Source organism: Muntiacus reevesi, chromosome 1, assembly GCF_963930625.1.
Source record: "Muntiacus reevesi chromosome 1, mMunRee1.1, whole genome shotgun sequence".
Taxonomy (NCBI): Eukaryota; Metazoa; Chordata; class Mammalia; order Artiodactyla; family Cervidae; genus Muntiacus; species Muntiacus reevesi.
In genome coordinates, this window is record NC_089249.1 from 55679691 (window position 1) to 55695105 (window position 15415).

General features: G+C 45.2%; 1 protein-coding gene across 1 annotated transcript; it reads left to right on the plus strand.

Moving 5' to 3' along the window:
* The first annotated feature begins 356 nt into the window (after nucleotides 1–356).
* RBX1 (ring-box 1) lies at nucleotides 357–13447 on the plus strand. The gene is made up of 5 exons (XM_065944559.1): nucleotides 357–481; nucleotides 2343–2421; nucleotides 7199–7269; nucleotides 10218–10303; nucleotides 12386–13447. The coding sequence occupies exons 1-5, from the start codon at nucleotides 404–406 to the stop codon at nucleotides 12396–12398; spliced, it is 327 nt and encodes a 108-aa protein (XP_065800631.1). The 5' UTR covers nucleotides 357–403; the 3' UTR covers nucleotides 12399–13447.
* Nucleotides 13448–15415: the final 1968 nt, after the last annotated feature.

The window sequence follows — 15415 nt, forward strand, 5'->3', positions numbered from 1 at the left end:
AGAGGCGGAGCCGGTGCTGCAGGTCGCGGTGCAGGCGGAGGAAGCAGCCGCCGCCCCAGCTGAGAGTGTGGCTGGGGGCTTCCCGGGGAGGGCGGCAAGAGCGAGTCCTTTCGAACGTCTCCACCCGGCTCGCTCGCGTCGGCCCGGCTCCTCCCCGCTCCGCCCCAGCCACTCCGGCCTCCGCCTCCTCCCGACCAGCGCGGGGTAGGTGTGTGAGGGGGGTGGGGTGGGGGAAACCAGCGCCAGCGCCTTTAAGGGGCGTGGCCACACGCTCCGCCCCTACCTGCCCCTAGCGCGCCAGTGAGGGGTGGAGTGAGGGAGGAGGTGCCAGGGTGGGAGGGGAAGCGAGGCGTGCACTAGCGCGCAGGCGCGGTAGCCGGCCGACAGACCGTGTGTTTCCAAAATGGCGGCAGCGATGGATGTGGATACCCCGAGCGGCACCAACAGCGGCGCGGGCAAGAAGCGCTTTGAAGTGAAAAAGGTTGGGTCTCGCCAGCGCCTTCCTCAGGGAAGCTAGAGAGACGCGGATTTGGCTGGCAGGCCCGAGGATGACCGAAGCGCGGAGGAAAGGGCTTCATTTCAGGGCGTTCCTGGGAGAGGGTACCAGGAAAGGAAGCCGGGGGGCGGGCCTTAGGATTGATCGGCGTGGCTGCGGCCCACTGTCCGTGGCGGTGTTGGTTTCGTTCAGAGGCTGAGGGGCCAATCACGGAAGTGCTTATTGAGATAGCGCGGTTGCGAGTTGGCTGCAGGAGCCAAGCGCCTGAGCTGTCACTGGAGTGGCGGAGGGGTGGGGAAAGAGCGGGTGGGGTGGGTGGAAGCGGGGAGTCGGAACCCTGCGGCGGGTGGAGGATGGGGGCAGTTCGGCGAAAGCCGGGAACCTGAGGTCCTACCGCATTGAGGCCTCTGAGGACCCGGGCTGGACGTGTCCGTGCCCTGCCCCTGTCCGAAACTTGGAGTCCTTCTGACGGACCACGACCTGGTCTTCGCCTGACCGAGGCCTCCATTAGCCCTCTCCGGTCCTCGCCCCTGCCGAGTTAAAAGTGTCTCGAGTGTAACTCTTGGCTCTTCTGAGAGGTCTGTAGGTTTGTCACAAAGCTGCCCCAGTCCTGCGGTCATATCCAGAAACTCCCTGTCCAAAAAAAAGGCATGGTGGAATTTGTTAAAAAGAAAATGTGAGCTCAAACCTTGCGTCAAACTCAAACCTTGAGTTGAGTACTAGTTGCGAACGACCTGGTAGAAATGAAAAAGCAGAAATGTGTGGAACGCGTCTTTTTGCATGAAATGCCTTACGGTTGTTTGCAACTACACAGTTTGGGAGAAAAGTGCCGATTCCCAACTAAGGTAAAACAAATCTGTACAAAATGAAGACTCTGAAATAGGGAAGATGTTATTCCTGGAACATCTGGCTAGACCCTGACAGTATTCCACCTCCCGGTGGTTTTTGTCGTTTCATTGTGGGCACTGCATGCTCAGGTACAGCCAGCAGCCATATTGAAGAATAGAAGTAGGATTTTTTTTTTTTCCCTCCCAAGTTGAAGCTGTCGTGTGAAAAGTACTGAAGAAGTTACCAGACACTGAGAATTAGGCTAGAAAGAGATGAAGGTTTAGGAAGTGGCACCAGATTCGTGGATGAAAAGGAGTTTGGGAATATTTATAATTACAGAAGTCAGAAGGTTGAGTTACTTAAATACTACTTTTAGATAAACTCTTGGGGAAATTAAATATAACAGTCTAAGCAGATAGGAAACAAAATTCTAAAGTTTGTTTTGCAATTATCTTGTAAGATTTAAGTGATGACCTTGGTGTGTACTGACACTGGGTGATTGGTTATCCGCTTATCCCATGATTACCCGTTTTATGATCCAATCATCATCTTAGTTCATTCTGTTCCTTGCTTTCCCCTGTTCCTGCTTCCAGAGTTGCCTTGAAGAGCAGATATTTATTTATGCAGAAATTGAGCTCTCCTGCAACTGCCAGGAGAGCCTGTGCAGTGATTCAAGTTTGTGATTTTTAGACCTAAAACAGGCACTTATATATCATTCTTGATTTGTTTACATTGACATGGCCACCTAAACTGTAGGTAAAAATAAAAAGATGACATTCATTTCTGTGTTCATATAATCAACTGTTGGGAGAATGGGCGTGCATAGTGTATAGCTCTTGCTCTCTGAAATAATAAATGAGAGTAATGTAATATCCAGCAGGTCTTTTGTTTAGCGGTCCTTGTGGCCAAAAAGATGATAAGTGCAGCATGAAATCCTAGAGTGTGTGTGGTTTATGTGTTGTATGTGTGTCTGTGTTACGAGGAGTGGAGTGCATTGTTCACTGTTTTCTCTTTGCAGTGGAATGCAGTCGCCCTCTGGGCCTGGGATATTGTGGTTGATAACTGTGCCATCTGCAGGAACCACATTATGGATCTTTGTAAGTAATTGAAGGAGGATGGGGGGAAGTTGAGAAGGTTACAGAGATTGCAGCTATCCTGATGTGACCAATTTTCTTCTTCACAAAGAAATATAGTCAGAGCATTTGGGGCCTTCTACATCTAGTTTCCAATAAAGTAGCTTTTTATGATATCCTGCAGGCATACCCATCTTTCAGAATAAATTTACTCAACCTAAAGATGGCAGGGCCACATTTAGAATGAATTGTGGACACCCAAGTCCTGTTGACTGTATCCTATTTCCCATAATGTAACCACACTCAAAGGCAAAAACAGTGAAAGAAAGAAAATTAACTTTGAGCTAAAACGTTCTGTCCAGCACTAAATTTTTCTGGGGAAAATTTATGAAGAAAAGAGGCCCACGAGTGGATTTTCAGTGTTAGCCCCAAATGTAGTTAAAGGACATCACTGCCGACACCTCGGTAGTCGTTTGCGCTAAGGAAATTTCATTTCAATTTCCACCTATTTCATTACACATAGTGGGCGGCACATAGTAGGTTTGGTTCTCGTTGTTGATGGAAGTTAGTTTCCTTATAGTAATAGGGGCCAGAATGTTGACCACACCAGGAACAGTCATTTTTTCATCCAGATACTAAAGTGGTTTGATTGAAATCAGAAATAGCGCAGAGAATGTGCAGCTTTCTAGAATTGAAGTTATAACTTATTTTTAAATGACTTACCTCTCTCTTCGGCTTTCTCTTGAACTGCTGTCCTGCTTTACTCTGGTAGTTCCTCTGACTTTCTCTCCGTTCTTTTTTTTTTTTCCTTTCCATTCTTGAAGTGCCCATGCTCTTGTTTAGAACATATCCTGTTTGAATCGTCTCCATCTCTTCTCTACCACTCTGCCCCTATCTTTATCTGACTCAGCACTAAGTGTAAGTCAAAAATGCAAGCACATACATAATTTAAAGTTTTCTGATGCTCATATTAATAAAGTTAAACATGATTTGTATTTTATCCTATATCCTGGATATTTTTAATTTCAACATGTAATCAATATTTTAAAGCGAAATATTTTACTTTTTTTTATGTACTAAGTTTTCAAAGTGCATTTTACACTTCCAGTGCATCTCATTTCAGAGTAGCCACATTTCAGGTGCTCAGTAGCCATGGCTACTTATTAGATCATGCAGAACTAACCCCTAGTTGGTCTTCAGAGCTCACCTTAAACTTGCTCAAAGATGCCCTGAACATACTTGCATACACACAAACACAAGCTAGAACAGTTCTGTTCAATATTTCCAAGATGTCCTATAGTTTCCTTTGAGATTCTGTGGCAGTCATTTAACTTAGTTGGCTCTTTATAATTCCATGTTATTTACAGCTATGTTCCTAGTATCTGGCGGCGTCTTCTAGTACATAATAGTTTCTTCCTAGGTGCTTGCTCTGTGAAGAACAGAAATAAATAGGGGACCAGTCTGTGATCACTGCATCTTGGAAAGCACAAATCAAATATTTTGTGTTGAAAAGTAGTCTTGATCTGTGTTGGTCGTTTACTGCCCTTGGTTTCTTTGAGTTTTGGCCCTGTTTTCTTTTTCACACAACAGTCAAAGCAGATCAGCAGCTACCATGATGTTTGATGGAGATAGAAAAGATCCATCACAGAAAAACACATGCACGGTTTTACATGTGCTTGGGTGGGGTTTTTGATTACATGCTTGACCCCCCCTTTTTTTTTTCCAGCTGTGCATTTTCACAAGGAGTTGTACCCAGAGAAAATTTTACTTTCTTGAGGCTCTTTTCTATAAATACTTAATGATTTTATATAATCCTGACTTTTATTTTTTAACTTCTTGTGTTTAAGTCAGTGTGTGTCTCTCTGGTTGCAAGAGAATGCACTTGTTGAGAAGACAGTGCCAAAGGCCGTTGATCTTGTCTTTTAGTGTTGAACGCTTGAGGGGTTGATGTGGGCTTTTAGATAGACACCTGCTTTATCATATATTTTAAATGTCAGATGTAGAAGGAGACCATTGAACTCCTATAACAAAGTAATTTCATGTCATGTGTTTTATTCATTTGATGAATATTTACACCCTGGGCATTTTGCAAGGCTCCAGGTTAAAACAGTGACTGGGCTCGGGTCTTTACCCTTATGAAACATACCCTTCTGCTTACTACAGACACTAAAGAGAAATCTGGTTGCTGCAACTGGGCTTGTCTTCCTTTCAAAAATGAATTATGGTTCTTGTAAAAAGACTTTTCGTTAAAGATGAAAATAAAAATCTTGATTTAGCAATGGCCATTTTCTAACAAATTCTGGCCTGGCGTTAAATGAATAATTATGTACATAGTTGTAAATAAATGAGTAATTATGGCTGAGCTCCAGTTGAACCCGCCTACAAAGCATTCTTGGTCTGAAGACTTCCCTTTTGGCATCCAGATTGATACTGTATGTCCTACTATAGCCTCGGACTTCACTGCATTACCCTGCTTCTTGGTTCTTTTAAAGAGTCGTTGAAAAGTACAATCTGCTAGGTGTCATTTTCTCCATTACCTCTGGTAATCTTGTCCCAGATGAAGGGTTGTCCAGAAGTGCTTAGACCCAGCCTTTGCCCATAAGTTAGTCTTTTCCTAAAACCACAAAAAAGATCCATCAGTATTTTCAAAGGGTGAATTCTCTTCGCTTCTGGGAAGAAGCTATTGCTTCTTTAGCAGTCCTCTGGTGGTGATGGCCCTTGTATTAAAGTCCTCAAGCTTTGTAAGTTACATGAAATACACTTCTGCCAATGTAGGGGTCTGATGAGAGCCTGTTGAGTGCTGCTTTTTTGTCTGCTTTAGGCTGACTGAGCAATTTCTTCCCCTGTTTAAGCAAACGACTAAACCCCTATGCTCATTCTCTGAACCAAAAGCTTGAAAACATTTTATCTTTGAGAACACTTTAGTAATTTTTCATGCCTCATCCCCTTTTATCTGGCATTCTAGATTGCAGTCCTATTTCTGATTTTTAAAATTATTGTTATAGTGTAGCTGACTAACAATATTTTATTAGTTTCAGGTATACAACATAGTGATTGAAAGTATAGATTATACTCCCTTTGAAGTTATTATAAAATATTTGCTCTATTCCCTGTGCTGTACAGTTTATTTTTGTTCTTTGTTAAGAATTTTCTGATAAAGAATAGATACTATTAGGCCCCCATTCTCTATATTTATAGAAGCATTTTTGTTTCTTTATTCAAATACTGAGAGCCTACTTTGCACTTGGCATAGAAAGACAGCCCCCTAAAAATATGTAGACCTAGAAAAATTTAAACACGGTAATATACCTTAAAACAGTTTCACTATTTAATAATAATTGTCCCTCTTACTTAGCTAATTTAATACATAGTCCACCTCTAAGTGAGAGGACTCCACTTGAAGAACATCAGACTTTCTCTTCTCTACCATCTCTTTCAGCAGGGTGCTTTCACAGACCCCATGCATTCTTTTTTTTTTTTTTTTTTCCTCTAAATATTTTTAAATCTTCATTTATTTATTTGGCTGTGCCAGATCTTAGTTGCAACATGTGGGACCCAGTCCCCTGATCAGGAATCAAACCAGGCCCCCTGCATTGGGAACACAAAGTCTTAGCCATTGGACCACCAGGGAAGTGCCCCCGATATATTCTTGAGTATATGACATAGACCCTAGGTTCTCCACTTTTTTCGGAAGGAAAACCAGTTACTCTCTTTAAACTGTGAATCTGGGTAGCAAAGAAGTTCTGTGATTTCAGATCCTTTGCCATTCATATTTTTGAAGGATGGGGGAAAAGCATTATTATGTTATATATTGTTTCCCAAGACCAAGTTAACATCTCAGCATTATTTTCTTACCATTTTACTATCTTCCACCTATGAAAGTTTGAAATAATTGCTTCGTATTAAATAGTCCTTCCCAAAGCTTTTTATTCATCAGAAAGAAGACTTCATTTAGTTACCACCTTCAGAGAAAGCAAATTACACATTAGTAATTCTTGTTCTTGGAATACTTATCCCCAATAGAGCTTTACTCATCCTTGACCTCAGTCAAATTTTCATTCTGTTTAAGTTTTCTGCCTTCCCCGTCTGAAATGGATATTCGGGTAGTTTGCAGTAATTTGTTCCACTCACTGGTCAGAAACATCTCGGGGCAGTAGGCGTCACAGCTGGTGACCCCCAATTCTCCAACCTGTCGGCCTCACAAACTTGCTGTGTTGACGGTGCTTTGAGGACCTGAGTTTCGATGTCCTCGCGCAGAGCGTCCACAGCCCTCTACACCCCCTTTTATTTGCTCTGTCCCAGCTCCGTGTGTCTGCCCGACCCCTTCAGGGACAAGCTTGTCAGTGAGGCTTTCGGGTGGCAAACCTGGGTGGTATAAGGGCCCAAGAGCAAACATTCACCCCGCATAGAGAAGACGCCAATTCTCAGAACACCAAGAGTTAGGAGGTGGCTTTAAGAATTTACTAAATTTACCACATTAGGAGGAATCGCTATCATTTGGACAAGTCAGGTCACGTTCAGAATTAGAAAGCACCCTTTGCTGCGTTGCTCTGTTTTTGACTCAGGAGGAATTCTTTGCAAAGCGTGCTGTTAAATCACAGCTCTGCCCACTCTGTTCGTCACTCCTTTCCACATTCATTAAAAAACAATCATGACTAATTAACCACTTGAGATTTTGTTCCCGATGAGGCCATCACCACCACCCCCTCCCCGGTCATGTCCTCACGCGTGGGTAGAGCCACTGGAGGTCAAAGGTGGTTGCTCGCGGGGTCCAGTGATCATGTCATTCTTGTTCCCGCAGGCATAGAATGTCAAGCCAACCAGGCGTCTGCTACTTCTGAAGAGTGCACCGTGGCGTGGGGCGTCTGTAACGTAAGGCAATATCTTCTCCTCCCAGCGTGGCTTGTAAACATAGTACCACTTCTCCTGCTTTGCCCATCTTGTAACTAACTAGGGGAAAAAAAGACTAGCCCACCTTTCTCCCCAAAGGTACACAGATAGCAAAAAAAAAAAAAAAGGCATTTTAAATCATTGTACTATTCACTTGTATAAATTACTAGTTATGGAGGCAGCAGTTTGTCTCAGCTATGGAGTATACCAGCTTTGGCAGCAACATTGTTGGGCTTCGTCTTTGGGAATTGCCTTTGAAGCCTACAGCACAATCATTGGAACATTCTGTTGGTGGTAATCTTTACTTTCTTATCAGATTCTTTTAAAGGCTGAGTGTCTTGTGGAACTAAGTTAGGTGAATAAATTGAGCATTCCTCTGTGTGTTGCTGGGGTGGGGGGTGGGGGGCAAATGTACCAAGATAGCATTTGGGTTTTTTTTTAAATGTGCTTTGTGACAGAAATGTTTTGTGCAGCATCGCTGGACTGAATGTACAGCCTTCCAGGGAGTGACAGCTGTGAAGAATAATAGACATCAAATATGTTATTTCCAGCACGTTAAAAATTCATCCTTATAGCCATGTAGTCCCAGTCATATGGACTAAAAATGTCCTGTCCGGGTGTCCTGTGCCGGGACAGAGAGCTCCCAGCATGACACAGGCCTAAGAAGCCACACTCGAGTCAGACCCACCACTCCCCGTCTCTGTGACTGACTTGCTAGGCAGCTGCGGGCAAGGTATTGGCCCCTCTAAGCCTCGTATGAAATGGAGCTCTTAGTAGACTGCTTAGTATCATAATCGGGATGAGATGATTTTATGTTTAAAAAAAAAATGCTTAGAGTTGTTCAGGGTTTGGGTGGGGCATGAGCCACCCATCTCCTTGCATGACCTGCAGTAAACCTTCCTCTGCTCAAAGAAAAAAGTGCTTAGAATACCTCCTGCAAGTCCCTTTGGCAGTCTCACAGTAGCCCCTGTTGGTCAGGGGATTGTGTTTGTCATCTTCGAGGACAAAGAATAAAGCATGTCGGGCTCTTTGCTCTCCGTGGCATCCAGGTGTAGAGGGAGAACCATGTCCCTTTGTGGTGGAAGGAAAAGGAGTGAGCTTCTCCTTAAATTTGACCCAGAGTCACACTCAGGGAACCTGCCACCAAGAAGAGCAGCAGGTGTGCCTGAAGCCTTGGACTAGTCCTGGGTCCCCTGTTGGCTCTTCTATGATACTGACGGGCACTGTGAATCAGGCACGTCACTTAACTCATCTGGGCTTCAGTTTCCCGTCTGTAAAATGAAGAGGGTAACACCCATCACACTTGGCGGGGTTGCTGCAGGCTCAGTGAGGTAATAAGTGTGTACAGCCCTCCTGTTAAGTGTAGCACTAGGCAGTGTGTTTTGAGACTACTGGATAAGCCCATTGATAAGTCTTAGATTGTTCACAGGAGGAAAGCTGGGATCGAGGATGTTCAGGGATGCTGTCCCAGCCCAGCAGCCTCGTTTGCAGCCCCTCTTTCCCTCCGTCTTCGGGGTGGTGGGCGAGTACAAGGACCCTGAACCGCTGCAAAGAGCTACTAGCGGGGCAGCTGGGAGGGAAAAGGGGGTCCTGAATGCCCTTAGGTGAGCCTGTCCCCACCACCTGGGGATTGAAAAAATGCCTCCATTTTCTGCCCTTTGGAAATTTTGTTTTTCCTTGTTTTCATTGTAAGTTGGGTGAGCATCAGGACGAAAAGGATCCTGCAGTGGGCCGTCACTCTGGGAGTCTTTGTCAGTCTGAGTAGCCCCAGTGCACTAGTGTGGACTCTAGTCTTCATCACTGCATTCTGTTTGTCTTTATGGAAAGTCAGTTCACAGATGATAATCCACGTTATGATTTTTTACGTTCCATACATGTTTGGGTAGACACTGACCAGGTTTCAGGGCTGTTACTAAGCCAGTCCTGCCCGAACTTTCACTGTGTGTTGGGGTGTCAGCACTTCTCCCCAGTCCCCACCTCATCCGACCTGTCGTGGCTCAGATGCGGGGACCCCTGTTGCTCCATCCTGATGCTGCTCACGTGAGCAGGACTGGAGGATAAGCGTCACTGCACAGGTGCTGTGATCAGCTTCTGCTCGTCACTGACTCACACTCAGACTTCCTTTCCCCAAATCCAAAGGCCAGCTCCTCATTCCCTGTTAGCACCCAGTGTTCTTGGTACTTTTCCCCTTTTACTTCCCATCTTGATCATGCAACTAGCCCTTGCTGCTGCTTGCATGCAGCATGCCCATCACATTGCTTCCTCTTACCCTGATTTTTTATCTGATTCCTTTTTTAAGACAAAGTCCCTCATCCTCTGGAGGCTTGTTGAGTACCAAGCTTTCGTAATATCAGTGCCTCTGTGAGCAAATCTGCAAATAGAGGCCTTTGGGCAGTGTTGAGCTGGGTGTGGAAGGTCGGGGACGTGCCCGTCGCAGTCCTGGGTGGTCAGCGGGAGGGCTGCACTGCCACGTGCTGAGGAGAACCTCCTCCTGGGCTTCCCTTCTCCAAGGTAGGGAGGGGGCTGGAGACCGAGAGGGGGGAATTTGAAATGTGCAGATGATTGGGGGCATCCTTTTGCCTGTGTCTGAGGAGAGCAAGTCTCCCCTCCAGGCCGACTAGACTCAGGGAGCCCCACTCCATCTTCCCTTAGGCGAAGGGGAAGAGACATTGCGTGAACACCCACCATGCTTCCTAAACGTGTTCTTCATTTGGTAGGAACGAGGCCTCTCCCAGATGCTTCATCGGCCGTGGCCTGGTGCCTAACCCGGTGTAACCCCTTGTAGAGCTTTTGTCTCCCACTGTGTGTTGCTTTCCATGGTTCTTCTCCAGCCCCTGTGTATCACCACCCCGCTCCCCTTGAGGCGTATTGTCCTTAGACGGCTGAGCCTGCACAGAATTATTTTTAATAAAATGTATCTTTTCTTCCAGCATGCTTTTCACTTCCACTGCATCTCTCGCTGGCTCAAAACACGGCAGGTGTGTCCGTTGGACAACAGAGAGTGGGAATTCCAAAAGTAGGTGTCCCTGGCTGTTTGACGTTATATGTAAGGTTGGGCTTTGTGGGCAGTGCCATTCTTGGACTCACATCAAGCTGGAGGGTGCACAGCTTTAGAAGATGAAGGCGTAGAACTTGCCTGGTTCATAAACTAGCTTTCAGTTAGTTAGACAACCACTCATCTCTGTGGAAAATGCGTAAGGTGAACCAACATTAGAAACTTGCAGCCTAGAGTTTCCCAGCCATCTAGGGTCTTTGGAAGTAGTATAGTAGAAGCTTGCAGATTCTCACTTTGCAAGCTATTAAACATTTCTACAATCACAGCAGTAATAAGGCTCCAAACTGATGTCACCTGTCTTTGCTTTGGGCTAGAATTACATCATGTTTCATTGGTTTATCTCACAGGGATTAATTCTGATAGAGCCTTCATGGCTATCGCAACTAAATCATTGTTGTTGCTGCTGTTAGTTGTAGTAGCATGTAAGTAACACATGGTGTGCAAATTTTCAAAAATTCAAATGGTCAGCCTGAACTAGTAGTTCCTAAAAGAGGAATTTCTGGTTTAAGAGTATGTATGTTTGTATTTTTGATAGTGTCAGATTTTTTCCTTTCCCAAGAATATGTACTAATTCACAGCCCCAACAAACAGTGAAGCAGAAGACTGCATTCTCCCATTTCTTCCCAGTGCTCTGTTGTCAGATGTTTTCATCTTAGCTACTGACAGGTGAAAATTAGTTTTCAATTGCATTTTTTTAAAACTTTGAGTAAAGTTGGGCTGCTTTTCATATGTTTTTGTGCCTATTGTATTTTTCTGTGAAACACTTTTTTATCTGTTGAATTTTCAGATAATTTATCAAATTTTTAATGGAAAAGGGGATTTTTACTTAGATATGAATTTTGACCTATAGCATATTCTTATGTTTGAAAAACAGTAAATAGGGTTCTTTAGTTTGTGAAATGTTTACATTCTGAGTGGAACCATGACATGTAATGCATGTCAAAGCAGAGCACTTTTCTAAGTTCTCAAGAGGCCTTTGTAATTGACTGTGCCGTGGGCCAGGCTCAGGGTGCCATTTTGGACCAAAACTGTCTCACGAAGCCCATACATGTGCTCAGGGCTGAGCCTAAGAAGCAGGGGGTGTGAAGAATCCTTCTGTTGGGCTTTGATGCTGTCGCTTTATCCAGCTTGTGATTTTGCCTGGCTGTGGTTATGAGGGCCCTGGGAAAACAAATTCATAAGAAGCAAATTTCATTTCAGCATGCTTTAATCTGATGGATAACTTCCAGGTTACTCTCACTAACAAGCTGGAGCTCTACCTTGTTAGGACTGTTTTAGAGAATATTTAAGCTAATTTCTTATAAGGAGTGCTTGAAGAATCTAGCAGCCTTTCAGAATGATGGCAACAGTGATGCAGAGTTCCCTGGTCTCCATCTATGTAACAAAATATTTTCATCAGAGGAGAACTGGGCACTAAGAACCAGGACAAAACATTAAGATAATAATGGATTTAGTGTTCAAGAAATCTTACATGTGGAAAAAATGTCCTGCCATTGGCTACAGTCTTTCTGGAGCCAAATTTTGGCCTCTGGGGCAATCAGAAAGGACCTGAGATCCATACCTAGTTTCAGTGCTCAGTGGACTCAGGACTGTAATTGGACCTGGTGATGGATTTTGACGCTGAAGGCTGTTCAGTTACTGTCCTCTGGGCAGGCCTTAGCCTAAACTAGCCCTAACACAGGAGCTGAGGGGAAGAGGCAGCCCATAGGGAGAGGGGTGGAGGGTTCAAGCTGTCTTAGCTGCTTACTGGCCATCAGGTGCAGCTCCCTTTCACAGCCAGCAGCCGTGACTCCTCCCTGTTACTGCCCAGCATCTGCCTGGCACCTGGAAAGAGTCAGGTGGGTGCAGTTGAGTGGGGAACCATCACTAGGGTCATAGGGACAATGCTACAGGAGGCCGGTAGGATGAAAGGAGCACAGACCAGGGTTGTAACCCAGTCTTCAAAGTTTTAACCAGATTGGCGGATATATTTTTAGCAGGTGTTACAGTCTCAAACAGGGAATCACGATAAGGAATGAATTAATAATTTACTTTGTCTTCCAGGTATGGGCACTAGAAAAAGAGAGTTCTTCCATCAAGCTCAACTGTTTCTGTTATCTATTGAATGACCTGCCCTCCTGTTACTTAATTATAAATTAGATAGAACCGTGTCTCTTCTGCTTTGTCTTTTCAGTTTGCTACTGCAGCAGCCATACTGTATTATATGTCAAATAAAATCCAGTTGGATTCTAGAACAGACGCTGTCTCTTGTGTATGTGCAAAAAGTGAACACAAGTAAAGGGCCCCCCCTCCACCGCCCTTCTAGGGTGGAAGGCCAGTTTCTGAAAGTGAGAGCTTTGTTCATCAGAGCCAGAGCAGGATCGTCCTGCGAGCACGTCGCTTGGTCTTGAGGAAGCTTGGTCCACAGCCTGGCTGCTGATGGTGATCCTGGGCGAGTGACCTCTCTGCTCCGAGCTCTTCCTCCTCCGTGAAGTGGCTGCTAAGGACTAAAGAGGATCACGCCGGCACAGAAAGAGGCCTTATAAACTGAGAACGCTGTACAGGTGTTAACTTTGTGTATGACATGTCGCTTTCTCTTTTTAGTTTAGAAAAGTGAACTTGAAAAAAATTTAACGTGTCATCTTGGCTGGCAGTGGAGTAATCTGTGAACTCAGATCGGAAATCAGCGTCGTTTAGAGCTAATGGGAGAATCCAGGTTGCCCTTCCCCACTGCCACCCTTTGTAATTTGTTTAAAATGCCTCGGCCGTGGACAGAACTGCCAGTTCTAACACTACTTCAGTCTCTTAAATAGTCTTTAACTGAGAGGCGGGTTAATTTACTGCAGTGATTCTCAAAGCGTGTGCTGAGGACTTGTGGGAGTAATGGAAACACTTTCAGGAGGTTCACGAAGTTCCTTTTCCGACTGCATGTCTGTACAAGGCCAATTTTTCTTTTTTTCCTTCAACCAAAGCAATGTGTTGAATGAAGAAGCAGAGCAGAGAATCCAGCTGTCTTCTGGTAAGTCAGATATAAAAGAGATTTGCAAAAATGTAAAACGGTGCCACTCTTATAACTTCTGTTTTGAAAATTAGTTACTTTGAATAAAAATATTTATGTTAACGTGATGGATTTTTGTTCTTTTAAAATCTTTTAAATTTCTGGGTTTGATTTCCATTGTGGTAAATATCTGTAGATCCAACCCCCACAAAAACTCTTTAGTTTCTTCATAAGATCATAAGGGGATCCTGAGAGTCAAAAGTTTGAGAACCTCTAGCTTAGTAATTAAGAACTTTGAGGTCCAACCTGGATGGAACGCAGCTTCCCCACTTGTCCACCAACAGTGCGGCGCCCCGGGCCAGGTGGCTGCTGCTGTCGATGTTCTTTCCACCCTCGGCAGAAATCACCTCCTTTAAACCCCTTTCAGGTGGTCATTCACGCTGCAGGAACACTTCAGCGATGCAGAAGGACACTTTTCACCCAACTGGCGTCACGTATTTGCAGAGTTCTGCCTGGGTCTTCATAAGGACCCTTGGTTGCAGAGCAGCCAACTCCAGCTTCTGCTTAGGTCGTGGAACATTTGTGAGGGCTAGGGGGCACAGAGTGGACCAAAGAATGAATGACTAGAACCAGGGCCTCCCTGCTGGGGTTCTCCCTGTTGCTCTTTCACAAAGACTAGCTTCTCTTTCTTTGGCTATGCTTACAGCTTGTGGGATCTGAATTCCCTGACCAGGGATCAAACCTTCACCTGATTAATGGTGGTGCAACTCTTCCACTTCCTGAAGCCACAGGCATTCAGAGGCATCTGAGCTACTCTCTCCTTCGCCTCTGCATCTCAGCAGTCACTAAACTCCATTCATCTGCTGTACTCACTGCAGTCTGCACCCTCTTCTCCGTTCCCATCACCACTGACAGAGTACAGGCCGTCTTCATTCTCCTCTAAAACAATTGCAGTTCTCCGACTGTTATAGTCTCCTTGCTACAACTTGAAACAAGTCTTTAATTTGACTGATGCCCCTTCCACTAGCTGGGAAATCTCTACCTTGATGGACAGAGTTCACTTCCCATTGTAGATGTGGAGCATGCTTCATCCCAGCTCCTCCAGCTTCCAAGCAACTGGAGAGGTAGGGTACCCAACCTCCATCAGAGACACTCAGCCTGCCATCCTTTGTGGCTATGGGCAGCAGCATTGACAGCACCCAAGGCCCAGTGCAGACAGCCAAATGGGTTGTGACAGCCGGTGTTTGACAGCCTCGATAGCCAACACCTTCCCAGACCAGTTTTGTGGCATCATTTTGGCTGTGGTCCCAGTGGCTGCCCATTTTCTGAGCCTGATTCTCCAACATGCCCTGTATTGCGGTGAGCTCTCCAACATTTCTTACCGTATCCAGTCTGCTGCGACGATCGCCCAGGTCTTTGGTTCTCACTGTCGTCATTAACCCCCTCCTGTCCCTGCCAGGTAGGCCCACACTATTTCCTTATTCATTCTCAAAATATTCCTGAAAAGCCCATCATTTTATGAAAATGTCATCTGACATTTTTTATTCATTTCTTCAGCCAACAGAACACTCTTCTAAGAGTCCTTTGCCTGTCTTTTCTCTCCTTGGTTTTTGTCCCCTATTTGATCGGTTTCTTTTTTCACTGCACTGCTTGGCATGTGGGATCTTAGTTCCCTGACCAGGGATCGAACACCTTCCCCTGAAGTAAGGAGTCATTAACCATTAGACCACCGGGGAAGTCTCTCTAGTGATATTTTTTTCCTTCAATGCCTTTTATTTTCTTCCTGCTTGGACCAGTTTTGCAGCCTACTGTTGAAACACCTTTCGAGGGCCTCTTGCCCGCTCTGAGCCCACTGCCCTGCCCTCTTGGGCCTTCACCCCACGGCATACAGAGGCTCACACAACCTGTAACCTCAAAGGATAGCAGTGTTAGGTACTCCGTCGAGTCCGACTTTTTGTGACCCCATGGACTGTAGCCCACCAGACTCCTCTCTCCGTGGAATTCTCCAGGCCAGAATACTGGAGTGGGTTGCCATTTCCTTCTCCAGAACATCTTCCCAAGCCAGGGATCGAACACGGCTCTCCTGCACTGCAGGC